Source organism: Oreochromis niloticus, linkage group LG11 (genome assembly GCF_001858045.2).
Source record: "Oreochromis niloticus isolate F11D_XX linkage group LG11, O_niloticus_UMD_NMBU, whole genome shotgun sequence".
In the NCBI taxonomy this organism is placed as follows: domain Eukaryota; kingdom Metazoa; phylum Chordata; class Actinopteri; order Cichliformes; family Cichlidae; genus Oreochromis; species Oreochromis niloticus.
The window spans coordinates 9952088-9968846 of record NC_031976.2 but is presented as its reverse complement, the minus strand read 5'-3'; the positions used below and the strand labels follow the sequence as shown (position 1 = coordinate 9968846).

Sequence of the window (16759 nt, the reverse complement as noted above, 5' to 3'; positions counted from 1 at the left end):
GAGCATTGAGCCACTGCAGATGGGATGTGGGTTGATTTGAGTGAATATTATGTTGTTCGGTGAAATAAACAAACCGGAGCTACCTGATGCTGTTGCGTGAGTTGTGGGTGTTTGGGGGCATGTTAGTTTAAAAAAAAAAAAAAAAAAAAAAAAAAATTAAATAATTTTACATTATGAAGGCTGAAATTGTAGCATACTTTTGCAGAGTGCTTCCTGTTCCTGAGATGTGAAATGCAGCGATTTTGACTCTATTGCAGCTTCAGTTTTATGTAATGTTGAAGATAATTTTAGTTGGGAAAATTGCAGATCACAGTTTGAGTGGTTTTGGTTTCATTAGCCGAAATGACGACCCCAAATTAAGCTTTGGAAGTAGACTCTGGGTACAACAGGATATTCATATCTTTTTAATGGGAAAAAAATGGTTTGCACTTCTGGAAAAAAAACCCATTTATATTGTGCGCATAAATGTCTTTTCTGTGTTGCTAATAAAGATTCGAACAATTCTAATTTCCAGAAAACACAAATGAGAACACTGTAAATGAATTCTGTACTCTATATGAACTTTTACCATCCAAATACACCCAGTCCAATAGAAAACCAGAACTCCAACCAGTATTTCCAACTCTGAGCTCTTTATTATGTTATTTGTAAGAGTTAATATTCTAAACAATAACACACATACACCCTCTTGCAGGTGAAGCTCGGTGACAAAGAAGTGGATGTGATGAAGGGCTTCAGGTTGTATATGACCACCAAGCTGCCTAACCCGGCTTACACTCCTGAAATCAGTGCTCGCACCTCCATCATTGACTTCACTGTCACCATGAGAGGACTGGAGGACCAGCTGCTGGGCAGAGTCATCCTCACTGAAAAACAGGTATACAAATACTCAAAATGGTAGCCACTAAAGCCAGACGATCCATAATTAAGGAATATATTTAAATTAGGTTAGCATAATCTACCCCTGAATTATTGCTTCATATGTGCATCCCTGTAGAACCTGAACTAAATCTTGATCAACATTTAAATGCAGACTCTCTACATCTCTCCCAATCTCATTTTCTCTCTTTAGCAGGAGTTGTACTGTGACATTAGGACGCCATTTGAATACAAACAATTGCAATCGCCCTGCCTTGGTCAAACACAGTGTGAGTGGGGAAAAAAGTAACCCAGAAATAGTGCTCACATGCATCAGTACCAAGCATACGCACAAAGACACAGACAAGTGACGTCAGTCTCACTGGGGAATAGATTAGTGAATTATAAATGCACCAAATGCAGGACTCATTGATTGTCACTCTGAAAAGGCTGGTCCTGTTACAGAAAAGCAATTTTCCCTCTGCTGATAGCTGGTCATGAAATGAAAGATTTATTCCAGATGGGAAGGGGCTTGTTACTGTATCTGTGTACTAAATTTGGATTTAATCAAATAAGAGCTAAAACTACTATCTCAGCTGTAAGACCTGCCTCTTGTCTTTGCAGTTTGTGCAGTTTTCACAAACCCAACATCTCTGTTGAATCATTTCTTTTTACTTTCAGTCACATTTCAATTCTACACACAGCTTTCAGCTCCAGTATGACTTAATCTGTCTTTGTAAGCTATTGAAATCGTTCATATGCAGTAATAGAAAGGGTATGAATACTAATTCTGTCCTCTCAGACCCACTGGTTTCAAATCAGCCTGCTGTCTTGACCATAATAATTCTCATAGTAAAATTATAGGAAATGTTTAAAAAAAAAAAAGCATTTTCATAAGTATTTGTGCATTCATATTAAACATATGTATTATATTATATTAATATTTATGTAAAGCGCATTTATCATCGATAAAAACCTGCTGTAATAATGTCCAACACAGCAGTTCTTAGAAAAATATGCTTCTAATCTCCAATCAAAATAGCAATATAATTGATTTAAAACACACCTGCCACTTAGAAGTGGTAACTGGTGAGTGTTTTTTATACCCGCTTAACGGCAGTCAGTTTAATGTGATGTGGATAGTCTGCCTACTTATGAGGCACCATTAAATTTGGCTTAGATAACAAGACAAATCTTGTTTTAGTTTAATCTCTCGCACTCTCAGAACAAAATGTCAAATTACTGTCTCTCATACTCTAAAAGGGGTTTAACATGCTGGTCAAATTTATGCTCCCAGCAGGCAAGACTGTGGTGTAAATTTTGATAAGACCTGCTTTCCCCAATGCAGAAATAACACTTTTGGACACTCACAGGTAAGCTGGAGTCATTTGCTGGGGGCTTACTTAGGACTACGGAGAAAAGGGTGACAACATAGCTTTACGGGTCTTATCATCACCCCGAGGCTATCCTTCCCCCTTGGGGCATTTTTATTCTTCACATGGATTCTGCTCATCTATTCATTTAGATAAGGTATTTATTAATTTTTTTGCCAATATCTCAGCTTCTTGACCTTCACGCGGCTGCAGATATTAGTAAGAATAATATAGACGGCTACCAGAGGCCACCACGATAGACAGGCACCAGAGAAGAGTCTAAAGCCACAGACAGAATCCACTCATCAGAGCGATGCAGAATCACAGACCTTTGATTTTAATGACAGGCTTTCTCTAGCACCATCCTGCAGCTATATCGTCTCATGTGGTTGTGTTTTCTTTGCTTTTATGACACCAGGAATTGGAGAAGGAGAGGACAGACCTCTTGGAAGATGTGACATCTAACAAGAGAAAGATGAAGGAACTAGAAGACAGTCTTCTCTACCGACTGACCAGCACACAGGCAAGAAACCACAATGTGTCAGAAATGTTCTTTTTAGAAATGGTTAACTACATTGCCACCAATGAGAAAATGTCGTATTTATTTGCACGGGTGAGATTGGGGCCAAGTTTTGTGCATTCTCATTTTTTAATTAAAACTAGAAATAGTTTGCAGCCTTCTTTTACTTTTTCTTTTTCTTTATAAGAGATAAATTATGAAAAATAACCATTTTTACCATTTTTTTTGTGTGTGTGTTTTTTAGGGTTCCTTGGTTGATGATGAGAGTCTGATTCTTGTCCTTAGCAACACGAAGTGTACGGCTGAAGAAGTCACTCAGAAATTACAGATTGCCGCAGAGACGGAGATCCAGATCAATGCAGCCAGAGAGGAGTACCGGCCAGGCAAGTTAAAATGATTTAAAAACAAAGTTCCCCCCTTTTTTGTGTGTTTTTCTTTGGTGAAAGTAAGCCTCCAAAGTGTCAGTCAGCCTTCATTTACACAAATGTTCTGCTTTTAATTCAGATGAAGCAGTGACAATGAGCCCTTGAGCTTTATACTCACACAAAATGTGAGACATTTGTTTTTAATTTAAAAATACAGGCTGCAGTTAACAGAACATCCTTTTAAAAACCTGTTTAAAAATCTGCTCATGAATGATATTGCTTGTTTTGTCGGAGTTTGTGTGCATTTGTGTGTCTCTGTGTGATTTCAGTGGCCACCAGGGGCAGCATCCTGTACTTCCTGATTACAGAGATGAGTATGGTGAATGTTATGTATCAGACGTCTCTTAGACAGTTCCTGGGACTTTTTGACCTTTCTCTGGCCAGGTGAGGATACGCTGACATTTACCATTTTCTGCTTCCTTTAGAATTGGTTTGCCCATAGTAATTTGTTCTGTGTTTATATGTATCTTGGAAAGTCTTCGCAAACTTCAAATCAAGGAACTATTGTGCATTTAAACCACCATACCTTGCTAATGTAAAAACCTACAAGTTATTACTTCATGAAGTTGTGCAATCAGTACTAGTAGTTTATATTTGATTTTAGAGAAGTTCTCACTCTTACTATGTCATAAAATTACAGTTGCCAGTAGTAACAGAATCTTCAAGCTGCTATGTTATTTAGAAGACCTGTTTATTTCCCTGAAAAGGTCTTCTAAAAGCCCCATCACGAGTAAACGGATCGCCAACATCATAGAGTTCATGACCTTTGAAGTTTATAAGTACGCAGCACGGGGCCTGTATGAGGACCACAAGTTTCTTTTCACTCTGCTGATGACGCTGAAGATAGACATGCAAAGCAACAAGGTCAAACACGAGGAGTTCCTCACACTCATTAAAGGTAAGAGGCAGATGCAAACACTGAAGGTTTTGTTTGTACGGGTAAATTGTTGTTTTTGTGAGCACATAAAACCATGGGTTTTCTTTTTTTCCAGTTAGTTTGACTATTTGGAATGTTTCAGTGGGGTCATAACGCATGTTGATCACTGGCATTTAGATGTGCATAAGTATTCTTTATTTATTAGGTATTTAACTGCATATTACAAATATAAAGAATAGAATATTCGTTACATGAAATAACATCAAACAATGCAACAATATTTCTATGATCTACTAAAATACGCCAAATGAAATCTATTCAACAGACCCAAAATTGTGAGTTTCAACACATCTGCACTAAGCTGTGAAAAAACATGGCCTGCATTAACAAAGATTCCTAGTACTAAGAATTTAACAACATGCCACCGTTGCAACAAGTCAGTTTGGGAAATTTCTTCACTCCTAGATATTCCACCATCAGCTAAGCCACGAAGTGTTAGACCATGTAAAGTCACAGGGCGGGATCACCGAGTACTGAGACACACAGTGCATGAAGGCTGCCAGTGCTGTGCTGACTCACAAATTGTCCCAAACCAAAGAGTCCCAAACTTCCTCTGGCATTAACATCAGCACAAAAAGTGTGCACCGGGAGCTTCATAAAATGGGTTTCCATGGTTGAGCGGCTCCTGTAGTTAGTGTTTGTGGGCCAGTGCTTTTGCCTACATAGTGTATGTAATCTCTGCATAATATAGTTTCATCTTTTTAATCTTTAGAGGATCAATCACCTTTCAATCAGGAAAAAAATGAATTATTCAAATTGTTGTATACAGACAAGTCAAAAACAGTTTTTGTAGTATGGAGAAGTTTTGTATGTAATATGAACAACTAAATAAACCCTTACTGCTTCCACGGGACTTAAGATGGTAATGGCAGCCAAGTAGTGCTGATCAGATGCACTTGATCAGTTAATCATCACCAAATGTCAGAACCTCTATAAAAGCAAAACTTTTGTCAGTTTGCTGGTGTGGAGCATTCGGGTGTGTTAGCGTAGTGCCACATTGTGAGGGTCGGGGGGGTGAGGCAACAGATGACAATTCATGCAGTCTAACATTTGATAGTGTGGTTAGTTGACTAATGCAGGTAAAAAGCCATCAGAAAATCAGAGATTACAGGTGCTGGTTTGGCTTGGTCCGTTGGGCGGGTGGGTGCGTGCCGTGTGGCTGGGGGCGGCCTGCCCGGGTTCGGGTGCCCTGTCTGTCTCTCATGCTTTCCTGTCATTTCTTCACTATATCTATCAATAAAGCTAAAAAAAGGCTGAAAAAAAGCAGAGATTACATAAAAACTGTAAAAATGACACACGTCAGTTGTTTACGACTACATGCGTCATCACTGTGCTGTGGCAACTTGACGTCTGTGGAGAAACAGACGTCAGACGTTTGGAAAGTGATGCAGGTTTAATTGCTAATTCTGCAAGTCACTATGGGTGATTCTACAACTGCTTACGAATAGATCATTTAGCTAACAACGCTCTACTTCCTGTTTGAATTATCACATGGTTGTAAACATGTTTATGATATTTCTTCTGGCTTGTTAGAATGAACAGACAGAATTTCTGAAACATAATTATCTGGACAAAAACTGTTTTTCCCTACTTTTTCGTAATATTTATTTTAAAACACCATTTTGAAATAAAAATGAAAATACAAAGGTTTCTGTAAAGCTATCATTCACATCAAAACAGCCTCAAGGTTTGTTAAAATTGCCATCTGTTTCGGCTGTTTGCTATTCATTTTTTTTTTAACCATATTTATTGTTTATTTCAAGGAGTAGACTTGTTTTAAACCTCATGACAGAAACTATGCAGAATTTGAACATATTGACACTGTAGCAGTTCACTGAATATGATATGGAGTGCTCCTCACTGTGGGGATAAAACCCAGCAATGGCAACTGGCAGAACCAGAACAGCCACAGTCTGGTGCATGCACGCAGCTTCACCATCTGTCAGCTCCGGCCTGATAAACAACAAATCACAATTCTGATGACTTTTTCTGCGTTTTTGAAGATTGGATTTACTGTTTACATTTGTTATGCATTTTGGGATTTTAAAATTGAATATTTTACATTGGATCCTCCAGTTTATACTTGCAGGTGTCTGTATCTGTAATTGTTCATATTATTCAGGAGGTGCATCCTTGGATCTGAAGGCTTGCCCCCAGAAACCAGCTAAATGGATCCTTGACATGACCTGGCTAAATCTTGTAGAGCTCAGCAAACTTTGGCAGTTCGCTGATATACTGGATCAGGTACAACACACACTCGATCAATTAAGACATGCCTTGACAGCTGTATGATAGTGTCCTTTAGCCTACAGAAAATCTACCCACTTAGACTTTTATCTTTTAAGTCTTCAGATAGCAGTTCTAATCTATCACATACACACCTGCACACACACACACACACACACACACACACAGCAGTTGTCTCAAGGTGCTTATTAAATACTTTTCACAGCTCTTCTTTGCTCTAGTAAGCATGTCAATATCAGTCTCATCATGGCTCACTTCATTTCCCTCTTGTACATAGACACACACTCATCATGATGGACTGTCACTCACACTCAAATACACACACCCTTGTGGATGAATGACAGCACTGTGGTCCCCATGGAGTCAAAACTCAGTGCTCTGTGAAATGAGCTTAGTTGGAGAAACTTCCAGTCAAATACTTTTGGCTGAGCGCGCGTGCGTACTTGTTTGAACATCTATGTGAGGACCATGTTACTAGACTTGTGGGGACGCCGGTCCTCATTAATTTGAAGGCATTTTTGAGGCTCAGATTGTGGTTTTAGAGTTACAATTAGGTTATGGTTAGATTTAGAGTTAAGCTTTTATTTCTGATGGTTAGAGTTAGGGAAAGCAATATGTCAATTCAAAGTCCTTACTAAAATGTGAAAGTCGTGTGGATGTGTGTGCGCACTTGGAAATAGACATTTGTTTTTTTATGCATGAATCACAGGGATAGTTGGATTAGCATTTCAGATGTGTAAATGTGTAACACACTGTTTTATCAGTAATTACTGTTAATGTACTCTTCAGCAAAGCACTAAACCCCTAAAATACTTTAGTGCTTTCAGGGCTAATAGACAAACATAAGCAACTCTCAGTTTAATGTTAAGCAGCAGGAGGTAGCTTTTTGACTGCAGTAAGTAGTCATTAAAGGGCATACTATTTGTCAAGATTACACACATGCCTAAATATGAGCAATATTTTAAAGGTACATTTTATTGAGATTTAGAGTCAGGGCTTGCTTTATCCCTTTGAAGTTACTTCATTTCTTAAAGAAACTAGTTGTTCAGATGTTGTTAATACAGCTTTATTAGGAAACCTGCCTAATTTTTTCCAAGTTTGTTCGATTTAACGCAGGTATCCATGGCAATGCTGTTGTTACTAAAGATAAAAACATACTGATTTAGGGTTATTTATGATTCTGACTTGACCACCATATGTGTCTGTACCTGAAGTTTTTGATAGTTTGTAATTTTGGGGCTAAATAAGCAGTCCAGGTCTCCCTGGATGTTGTGGTTGTGTAGCAAAGTAAAGTGAATAGCTCTGGCTTAGGGAGGTGATGGAAAAAAAACGAGGTGGGGGACTTTGTGCCCCCTGCTCTGCTGGTTTCCAGGTTAAAATATATTTCTAACTGTTCTGCTTTTAGCAAAGTGACATTGAAGTTTGCATTGTGCATTTCTTCATAATCCCAATGTTTGTTGGATTGTATAAGACACACCAATGGTGTAAGTGAATGGGCTAGTTTTTTGCAGTATTATTGTGAGGACAGGTGTGGCTTTCGGTGTTATTCAGTTTTGAGATTTAGTCAAGCATTTAGCGATGAGGTTTAAAAATGTTCAGTTATCTTCTACGTGTAGCGAGTAAAAGCCACCAAGTAACCGCTAAGGGCCTCTATACTACTTGTGCAAACTTTCAGGCCCAGAGCTCTTACAGGAACGAGCCCAGAATAAACGGGACAAGAGGGTCGATATCAGTCAGATAAGAAAACAAAGGGTTTGCAAAAGGCCTAAAACATCAAAATGGAAAAGGTCACTAACGACCACAGTATAGTCTTATTGGTGCAACCTGCCAGCAATGCAATTATCACCCGAGGGCTTTCTCCACCCCGGTGGTCCCAGATGCTCGTTGCTTTAAAAGAAACAAATCCACCCCAAATAAATACGAGCCCAACAGAACACTTATCGCATGCACTAAGTGTTTTAGTTCAGGCAATAATCGGTGGCACTAAAATCACTCTTAATAAAACTTATTCACTGCAAATCCACACGGAGCCTTTCTAAAAGACCCAATTCCCCTAAGGTAAGAGCCCAGCTCAGGGATTGCACATTGTCCAACTAATATTGCACCAGCCCAGTAGAAATAAAAACAAACCCATCATAAAAAAAACTGTTTTAAAAGGTGACCCTACTCTAAAACCAACTTGGGAGAAAAACGCAACAAAAGGAGGAGGAAAAAACAGTGACAAATTCACATGTGCAGCCTGTCCTGCAGGAGGCAATACAATATAAATTAGATTGTAGTGCATAAATATACTTTTTTTTAATGTCAAATATATTAAGTTAACATACCTCCAGCAGACAACTGTGTTTGCTGCACACCTGGCTTGTCTTCTATAATCACTACCAAAAACATAAAATACAATAAGTATCAAATACATTTCAACGAGTTTTTAAAAAAGCACTAAAAGGAAAACAGCCTGTACCTCGAACCTCTGCTGTAGAGGTTTAAAACAACCGTTTGTGTAGAAGACAATTAAAACTTCTCAGGCTCTTCACCTACTCACACAACCATTGTTCACAGCTGCTCGTCAGTGCAAATGACAGAAGAAGAGCACCTGCTGCTACTTCTTCTTTTATACCCTCCCTTGGGTCCCCTGGGTCCTAAAGCCTTCCCCATTACATACGTCTTCACTTTGTACTACACTGGATGCTCTGTAAAGGCAGGACAACTGAATGAGGAAAAGGGGAACAGGTTTCTTTTCACCTCTGTAGCCAGGGTGATACTACAATTTTAATTATAATTCATTTGTCACTATTAACAGGATACATAACACAGGCTTTTAAGGTTTCTGTCATTAAACCACTTCTTAAATTCCTTGCTTGATCTAAGTGTCTCATCTAATTATAGACCAAACTGCAACCATCTTATTTTAAAAAAATTATCTTGTACAGCAAGCTCCTAATTTTAATTCAGAGACACTCCCTCTGTTGTAAGATAAATAAAACTTTCCTTTTTGATAAAGCCTATAGTTAGCAATAAAAATAAACCTCAATTAGAATCTAATTGAATTGGATTAAACTGAATTTTTGCTTCCTTTATGTTTTTGTTCCAACAAAAAAATTGGAAAACTGCCTATTTCACCTGTTATGTAAAAGTGAGCCTTCAGTTTTGAAGAGTAACACTTGCTCTCAGTCTCAAATCATCGAATCTCTGATAAATTTGGAGCAAAAACAGTCTTTACTTGATAATGTGTTAAGTGAATTTCAGTCTGGCATTAGAACTGGGCACAGTACAATTACTGCTGCTTCAGAAATGACCTTGTGCATTGAACTGTAGAAAGTAATTTGGGCTTGCCAACAAGGGCATCTAAGAACTAAGTCGTGTTTTGCTTGGGGATCAAATACTTATTTCTCACAATGATAGGTGAATCAATTTGTAACTTTTATGTAATGTGTTTCTTCTGGATTTTTGGTTGATATTCTGTCTTTCTAAATTGAAATGAAACAACCATTAAAAATAGAGACTGTTTTTTCATTTTATTGGAAGTGAAACTTACAAAATGGCAACTTACAAATTCAGCAGGAGATCAAATAATTGGTCTCTCCACTATGTATGTGTTACCTTATGATCGACTGCTAAACTGTCTTGGGTATATCCTCAATTTTGCTCTTTTTTTTTTTCTAAATTGGATCCTAAAGTATGTGAGAGTTAAAAGCTATATTGATGAGCTTTATCTACTGTTATACAGTTAAAAGGCTATTGCCATGCTACTTCTGCTAGTCTAGTTTCCTTTGTGCTTCGTTGTGATAAACATAACAATATTAGCACAATCTGTTGGCATATTTTGTGCTATCACACATGCAGATCGCATCTTGGAAGCACATGGTGTTTACAGCAGTGTCATGGCCTCCTGTTATTGCATAATCATCTGAGTTAGGTCACGCGTTACATGTTGTGTCCGTCTGTGCTCGTTATAAAATGAAGTGCCATAAATAAGACTTCTTCCATGCATGAGACCTCAGCTATATTGTCATGAATTGCTGTGTGAAGCAGGCAGGATAGGACAGAAATGCAGACTCACACACAGGACTTTAATTCAGAATACACAGCTTTAATGCCGGACGCCAGGAATACAAAACTAACTAAACTGGGAATACTCATGAACCACACAGGCAGGCAGAACACACAGCAGGGAAATGAGGGAGATTGCGACGCAGGACAGAGGGAGACGCTGAGACGCTGACATAAATACAGATGAGGGCAAACGAAGGAACAAACCACAGGAGGGAACACAGCTGAACGTGATCTAACTAACGAGACATGGGGACACGAAACTGAACATGATGCCCACCAGACAGGAGACTATCAAAGTAAAACAGAAAGCACTAAGGTGGGGACCAAGTCACACAACTTGACGTGGGAGCTGGGAGGAAAGAAAATTCAGGGAAATGAGACGGGCCAGGGAGATAACGGGAGGAGGCAACGAGGGGGACACGGAAACAGTTAAGGGAGACGAGACACAGAGAGAGACACAGTGGGCAGAGACACAAGGGGAACCTAATGGACAAGGAACCAAACAGGGAATATAAGTAACTCAAAACGGACTAACTCAAGACTGTTAATGAACCTAAAACAAACCATGATACAAAATGACACCAAAACACAAGAAACTCCAAATGCTGGGTCAACATGATCCAGAGCCATGACATAGATTTCATTGCATTAACAAATTGGATATTATTTATATAATGTATTGATTTAGATGTAATGCTCCAGCCTCTTACCTATATTTTACAACATGTGTTTAAAAATATACAAGACTGCACAAAAATGATAATAATCGGCACTGACTGGTGCAGAAAGGCACACGGTCATCATTGTCCTTAATTAGTACTGTTTGGGCAATTTGTGGCGTGCATAATGAATACATTATGATATTTAACACACACATAGGGTACATTTCATCTTTTTTTTGTCTTCTTTGTTGTTTTGTTATTAGATTTCTTTTGTTGGCCACTTTGAGGATCAGTTTGTGTCTAAATATGTTTGAAGTGTTCACAGTATTTCTTTTATCTTTTCTGCAGATTTTGATGTGCTGTAATGCAGTCAAAGTTTTGCTCCATTTTATATTTGTTTCCCACGTCAGAGCTTTTTTTCACAGATAAGTCTTCTTACAGATAAGTCGTAATGAGAAACAGTGGAAGGCTTGGTTTGACAAGGAGGCCCCAGAGGAGGAAGTGGTCCCCAACTCCTATGACCAGTCTCTTGACTGTTTTAGACGGCTGCTCCTCATACGCTGCTGGTGTCCTGACAGGACCATTGCACAGGTAAGGAGAGACATGCATGGCTATAGAGTACAGTAAAAATGATTAAATTCAGTTTTCTTTATATTAATTACATAAATATTGTAATAACTATTATAAGTTCCCCTGTGAACAAGCCTTTGGTGACAGTGCTCCAGAATTGCCACCTGGGTCCTTGGCAGTGTAAATTTTAAAAGCATCAGAAAAGTCTAACCAGCCTATAGCAGCATAGGATGGCTAAGCGTCACCCAATCCATTTTCTTTAATTAGAAAGCTAAACATTGGTTGTCTGTTCTGTTTTTTGGTCATGCTTTTGCCTCCTTTATAATATACAACACTACAAGTAGAACAGGCAATGTAAATCTACTTCTATCATAGTGCATTTTCAATAGTATAGACTGTAATTAAAATTAATAATTACCACTAAAGAAAGAGAAAAGGCTTAAAGTTGCTAATCTGAGAGTTAAAGGCTTAAAGCTTGGGAAAAGATACCTGCTGACTTAAAAATACAGCTACATAAATGAGACACGGAGCACAAAACAAGAATGTATAATCTCTTAATCTTTACAGAAAGCTGCTTGGTCAAAGCTCTTCTTGAGATAAGAAGCAGCTTGTGTTATTTTAACAGCTTTCACCCTGCAGCCTGCTGTGCCTGAATATTTACAGTGGCTAAAAGATATTCAGTTTTACTGATGGATAGCTTTCTGGCCCACTGAAGACAAGCCTGGAGTCCAATTTATTTTGTTGTACTCACAGTCCAGCCTAGCCTTAAGAGTAAAAAGAGTTAGCCAGTAAAGAAAATCCTTTGAAGAATTATCTCAGTTCTCAGCTTTCTAGAAAGTAAATTTATTCCAATATATACTATTGGACTACTTTGCTCAACTCTTTGCTCTTTGCGTTACAAAGCATTCAAAAAAATTACATCTGCTTTACGTCATTTTCTTCCCTTTAGGCCCGTAAATACATAATGGATGCAGTAGGGGAGAAATACACTGAAGGGGTGATTCTTGATTTAGAGAAGATGTGGGAGGAATCGGACCCAAGAACACCTCTCATCTGCTTCCTTTCAATGGGCTCAGATCCAACTGACTCCATTATAGCACTCGGGAAGAAGCTGAAAATTGAGACCCGATATGTCTCCATGGGTCAAGGACAAGAGGTTCATGCACGCAAGCTTCTGCAACAAACTATGGCTAATGTGAGTGGTGAGATATTACTGTTGTTTTAGCAATGCAGATGTAAGCAATACAGACGCTCTGTCTCTAAAAATGTGGTTTGGAATTTATAAAAATTATCAAGGGGTTTCTTGAACTCATCATTTATAGTCCTTGACGTAGACGATAGGCATACTACTGTGTTTGTGTCCAGGGTGGCTGGGCCTTACTCCAGAATTGCCACCTGGGTTTGGACTTCATGGATGAGCTTATGGACACTGTGACAGAGACAGATTTTGTCAACGACAGCTTCCGCCTTTGGATGACCACTGAGGTCCACAGACACTTTCCCATCACACTTCTTCAGATGTCCATCAAGTTCACCAATGAACCACCACAGGGCCTCAAGGCAGGGCTTAAGAGGACATATGGCGGTAGGTTTGGCTCACTTAAACTCACATTAAAGAAGTCCAGAAATATTAATCCGTTTAACAGATCCAAGTTATCTATGTGATAAAGAAAGAGGACCTAAGAGAATTAATTATATTCCAATATTGATGTGTACATTTGGAGATGCAGATATACAAATAGACCTCTACTCCATTATATCCATGATAGGAATAAGTAAGTGAATAAAAAGATGGAAATGTGGGAGAAAGACTTGTTTGATGCTATATTTATTGTATCTCATTGTATTTTTTTTACCCATGTTACCCAAGGTTGGTAAAAATTTAAACAAGTCTGAGTATCTAGTCTGTGTTTTGGTCCAAAACATAAGGGTGAAGAAAGAAAAGAATCTTTAAAATGTATGAACCAGCTGTCTTTTCCTGGCTCAGATGACATGGTTCCTGGAGGGGAATTGAGAGCTTATGTTCAGCTCTTGAATTCTGATTTTGATTAGTAATTGGAGTTTGGTATTATTTCAGGAAGAAGGTATTATTTTGACTGACATATTCAGTTCATTATCTTTTCTCCCACATTTACACAACGAATCCTGAGTGTTCACTAAAAAGGAAATCTGTGTGTGCATGTTTGTGCAATGCTTGGTTTTAGAAGTAACTAACTTTATGCAGTTATGGATTATTGCTTTGAATGCTGACATTGAAAGCTCACATTTTTCTGTAGATGTTACACTTGGCCTCCTTTTGGGCAAGCAGTACATCTTTTTGACCTGCATGTCCCTGTCCAGGTATAAACCAGGACCTTTTGGATGTCAGTAACATGGCGCAGTGGAGGCCGATGCTGTATGCAGTAGCCTTTCTTCACAGCACAGTTCAGGAGAGAAGGAAATATGGCCCCCTGGGATGGAATATTCCCTATGAGTTCAACCAGGCTGATTTTAATGCCACTGTCCAGTTTGTTCAAAACCATCTTGATGACATGGATATTAAGAAGGTAGGTAGAGTGACGCTTATTATTCTGTGTGATTAGGACTCTTGACCACAAACAAATGTTAAAAGGGTTGAGATTTAAACAAAGGATATTGTAAATACTTGTCAATAACAACATCAACCATCTGCTGGGAGTTTTAGAACTTTCTGTGTATGTATTAAATCTTCTCACAAATCAAATTGCACATTCATGAACAATTTTTTATCATCCTTTATCACTGTTTTATCATCTCCTTAGGGTGTGTCCTGGAACACAGTTCGATACATGATTGGAGAGATTCAATACGGTGGTCGTGTGACCGACGACTATGACAAGCGCCTCCTCAACACCTTTGCCAAGGTGTGGTTCAGCGAGGAAATGTTTGGACCTGCATTTAGCTTCTACAAGGGCTACAGCATCCCAAAGTGCTCCAGTGTTGACCAGTATCTAACATACATTCAGGTCAGTCTCTAAAAATAACAGACATTTGTTTGTGCATGTGTCTGCAAAAAATGCCACTGTGTCAGTGACTGTTGCTGCTTTCTTGTGAGAATTCATCGGTTTCCAGACTATTTCTCAGTTTTTTCTCACTCAAAGTTAAGTTCTGTGATATGTTTATTGTTTAGCGGGGTGTCATTTATTTATTAATTTTTTTTGGTGTTGCTTTCTTGTGATGTGCTCTTGTTACATCCAAAATGCACTCTAGTATGTGAGATTTCACAGATTATATATGATTTATTAGTGTGGTTGTGTGCTTAACTTGTAGGTGTGTGTGTGTCTGGGGGCAGTTCCTGAGCTTGTTTCATTAAAGGTAGTTTCATTATGATGGATGCTTATGGCTGTCAGGCTCAGCAGGCCTATTCTATTTGTGCTGCTTCTTAAACTGAGAATGACAACACAGCCTTAGAAAACTCATGCACAAACCTATACATATGCATTCAACGGCATGCACATATAGCACATTAAATCTGTAAATGTTGGGCAATTTCAATTTATTTGTGTATTTTTCTTCTGTGCGCTGCCAAGACTGGATGTAAAATGAAAGTTTACACTCATAGCTTTAATTAAAGATGTTAAAGAGAAGTCTTGCATCATCTGTTCATGAATTGCAGCTATTTTAGTGCCCAGTTATGAATTGGACAAAGTTACATAAGGATTATTTTTTGTATTTGGATGAAAATTCTTTACATGAAGTCCAGAACCCATAGTCATCATCAAAGGCCTTGCTTCCTCCCTTGAGATGCTCTGCCAGACCGATACTCTAGCGCAGGGGTGGGCAATCTCAGTCCACGAGGGCTGGTGTCCCTGCAGGTTTTAGATGTGTCCTCGAACCAACACAGCTGATTTAAATGGCTAAATTAGCTCCTCAACATGTCCTGAAGTTCTCCAGAGGCCTGGTAACGAACTAATCATGTGATTCAGGTGTGTTGACCCAAGGTGAGATTTAAAACCTGCAGGGACACCAGCCCTTGTGGACTGAGATTGCCCACCCCTGCTCTAGCGTCTTCAGTTGTTGCTTGTTTGGGGTTCTTTATGTATTCAGTGTCTTCACTGAAAAGCATGGCATTGAAGATAATCCAATTTCTTTCCCTTGAGAAACTCTTTGGTTGCTTTTCTAGTATACATTGGGCCATTATCCATTTGCTCTGTGAAGCTCTATCCAATCACTCTTACAATATTTGGCTGAACCTGAGCAGAGAGTATCCCTGTACACTTCACAATTCAGCCTGCTATTTCTGTTAGCACTCACATCATGAACAAACACTAGTGATCCAACTAGCAGTCATGCATGACCATACGTCTCTACAGATGACCATAAATCATATATCTATTCACACATACATAACACACACACACACACACACACACACACACACACACACAAAAAGGGCTGTTGGTCCCCACAAGTATAGTAAACTTCCAATTTTTGGTCCCCACAAAGATATGAATACATGCTCTCTCTCACACACACAAAAATCCCTATAAAGATTTAAAAGACCACAGCAAGGGATGCAGGCCATTCTGTCTAGTATAAGATATCTCTGTTTTTCTGTCACCATCCATTTTTCTTTCCGTATTAGCCAGACACCATCCTGATGTTTTACCCTGTCTGAAAACAGAATCCATCAGGACTGAAGAAAGTATGACGCATCAATAACCACTTGCTGAAGTTGCTGAACAAGCAGAAAACAAACTTGCAGAAATGTGGTTAACTACTGGTCCTGTCACACATTTTGAAGTATTCTAGTTCAGCAGATAAAGGAACTGAGGGGAAGCCTGTGAAATTGAAACGTTCTGTGTTTAGCAAGGGGAAATGTATATCTGCTAAATCATGCTGTAAACTGGGTTAAGAACTGTCCCAAATATAAAACAAAGCAAGACAAAACATTTGTCATTACATTTTCCATCAGCTGGTTTTACTTAACTGATCATATTTAAGTATTATACAGTATTTAAAAACAATGCTTGCTCTGGATTTTATATCCTCACTCATAGCACGATGCCAGTAAACCAAGCCAGTTAAGTCTGTGCTTTTAACCACATTTTTATTAGAAAACTTTGCTTCTGATTTAAATGTCGCTGATGACAGTT

General features: G+C 38.7%; 1 protein-coding gene and 1 long non-coding RNA gene across 5 annotated transcripts in view; one reads left to right on the top strand and one right to left on the bottom strand.

The window, feature by feature from the left end:
* Positions 1 to 16759, top strand: part of dnah5 (dynein, axonemal, heavy chain 5) — an 89100-nt gene that overhangs the window by 62416 nt on the left and 9925 nt on the right. For both annotated transcript variants that reach the window (XM_025911408.1, XM_019364787.2), the window contains 11 exons: positions 695 to 877; positions 2650 to 2754; positions 2996 to 3134; positions 3446 to 3560; positions 3884 to 4074; positions 6236 to 6357; positions 11517 to 11666; positions 12595 to 12840; positions 13011 to 13230; positions 13986 to 14191; positions 14426 to 14629. In XM_025911408.1, the coding sequence (XP_025767193.1) occupies positions 695 to 877; positions 2650 to 2754; positions 2996 to 3134; positions 3446 to 3560; positions 3884 to 4074; positions 6236 to 6357; positions 11517 to 11666; positions 12595 to 12840; positions 13011 to 13230; positions 13986 to 14191; positions 14426 to 14629 (1881 nt within the window). The remainder of the gene's footprint in view (positions 1 to 694; positions 878 to 2649; positions 2755 to 2995; positions 3135 to 3445; positions 3561 to 3883; positions 4075 to 6235; positions 6358 to 11516; positions 11667 to 12594; positions 12841 to 13010; positions 13231 to 13985; positions 14192 to 14425; positions 14630 to 16759) is intronic.
* On the bottom strand, positions 732 to 9253 carry LOC102076450 (uncharacterized). Of its 3 annotated transcripts, none has more exons than XR_003222159.1 (3): positions 8822 to 9253; positions 8688 to 8738; positions 732 to 866 (listed from the first exon to the last, which is right to left on the bottom strand). It is a non-coding gene; the product is annotated as an uncharacterized LOC102076450 (long non-coding RNA). The 3 variants fall into 3 exon arrangements; XR_265990.4 differs by lacking the exon at positions 732 to 866 and adding an exon at positions 5050 to 5366; XR_003222158.1 differs by lacking the exon at positions 732 to 866 and adding an exon at positions 6904 to 8604.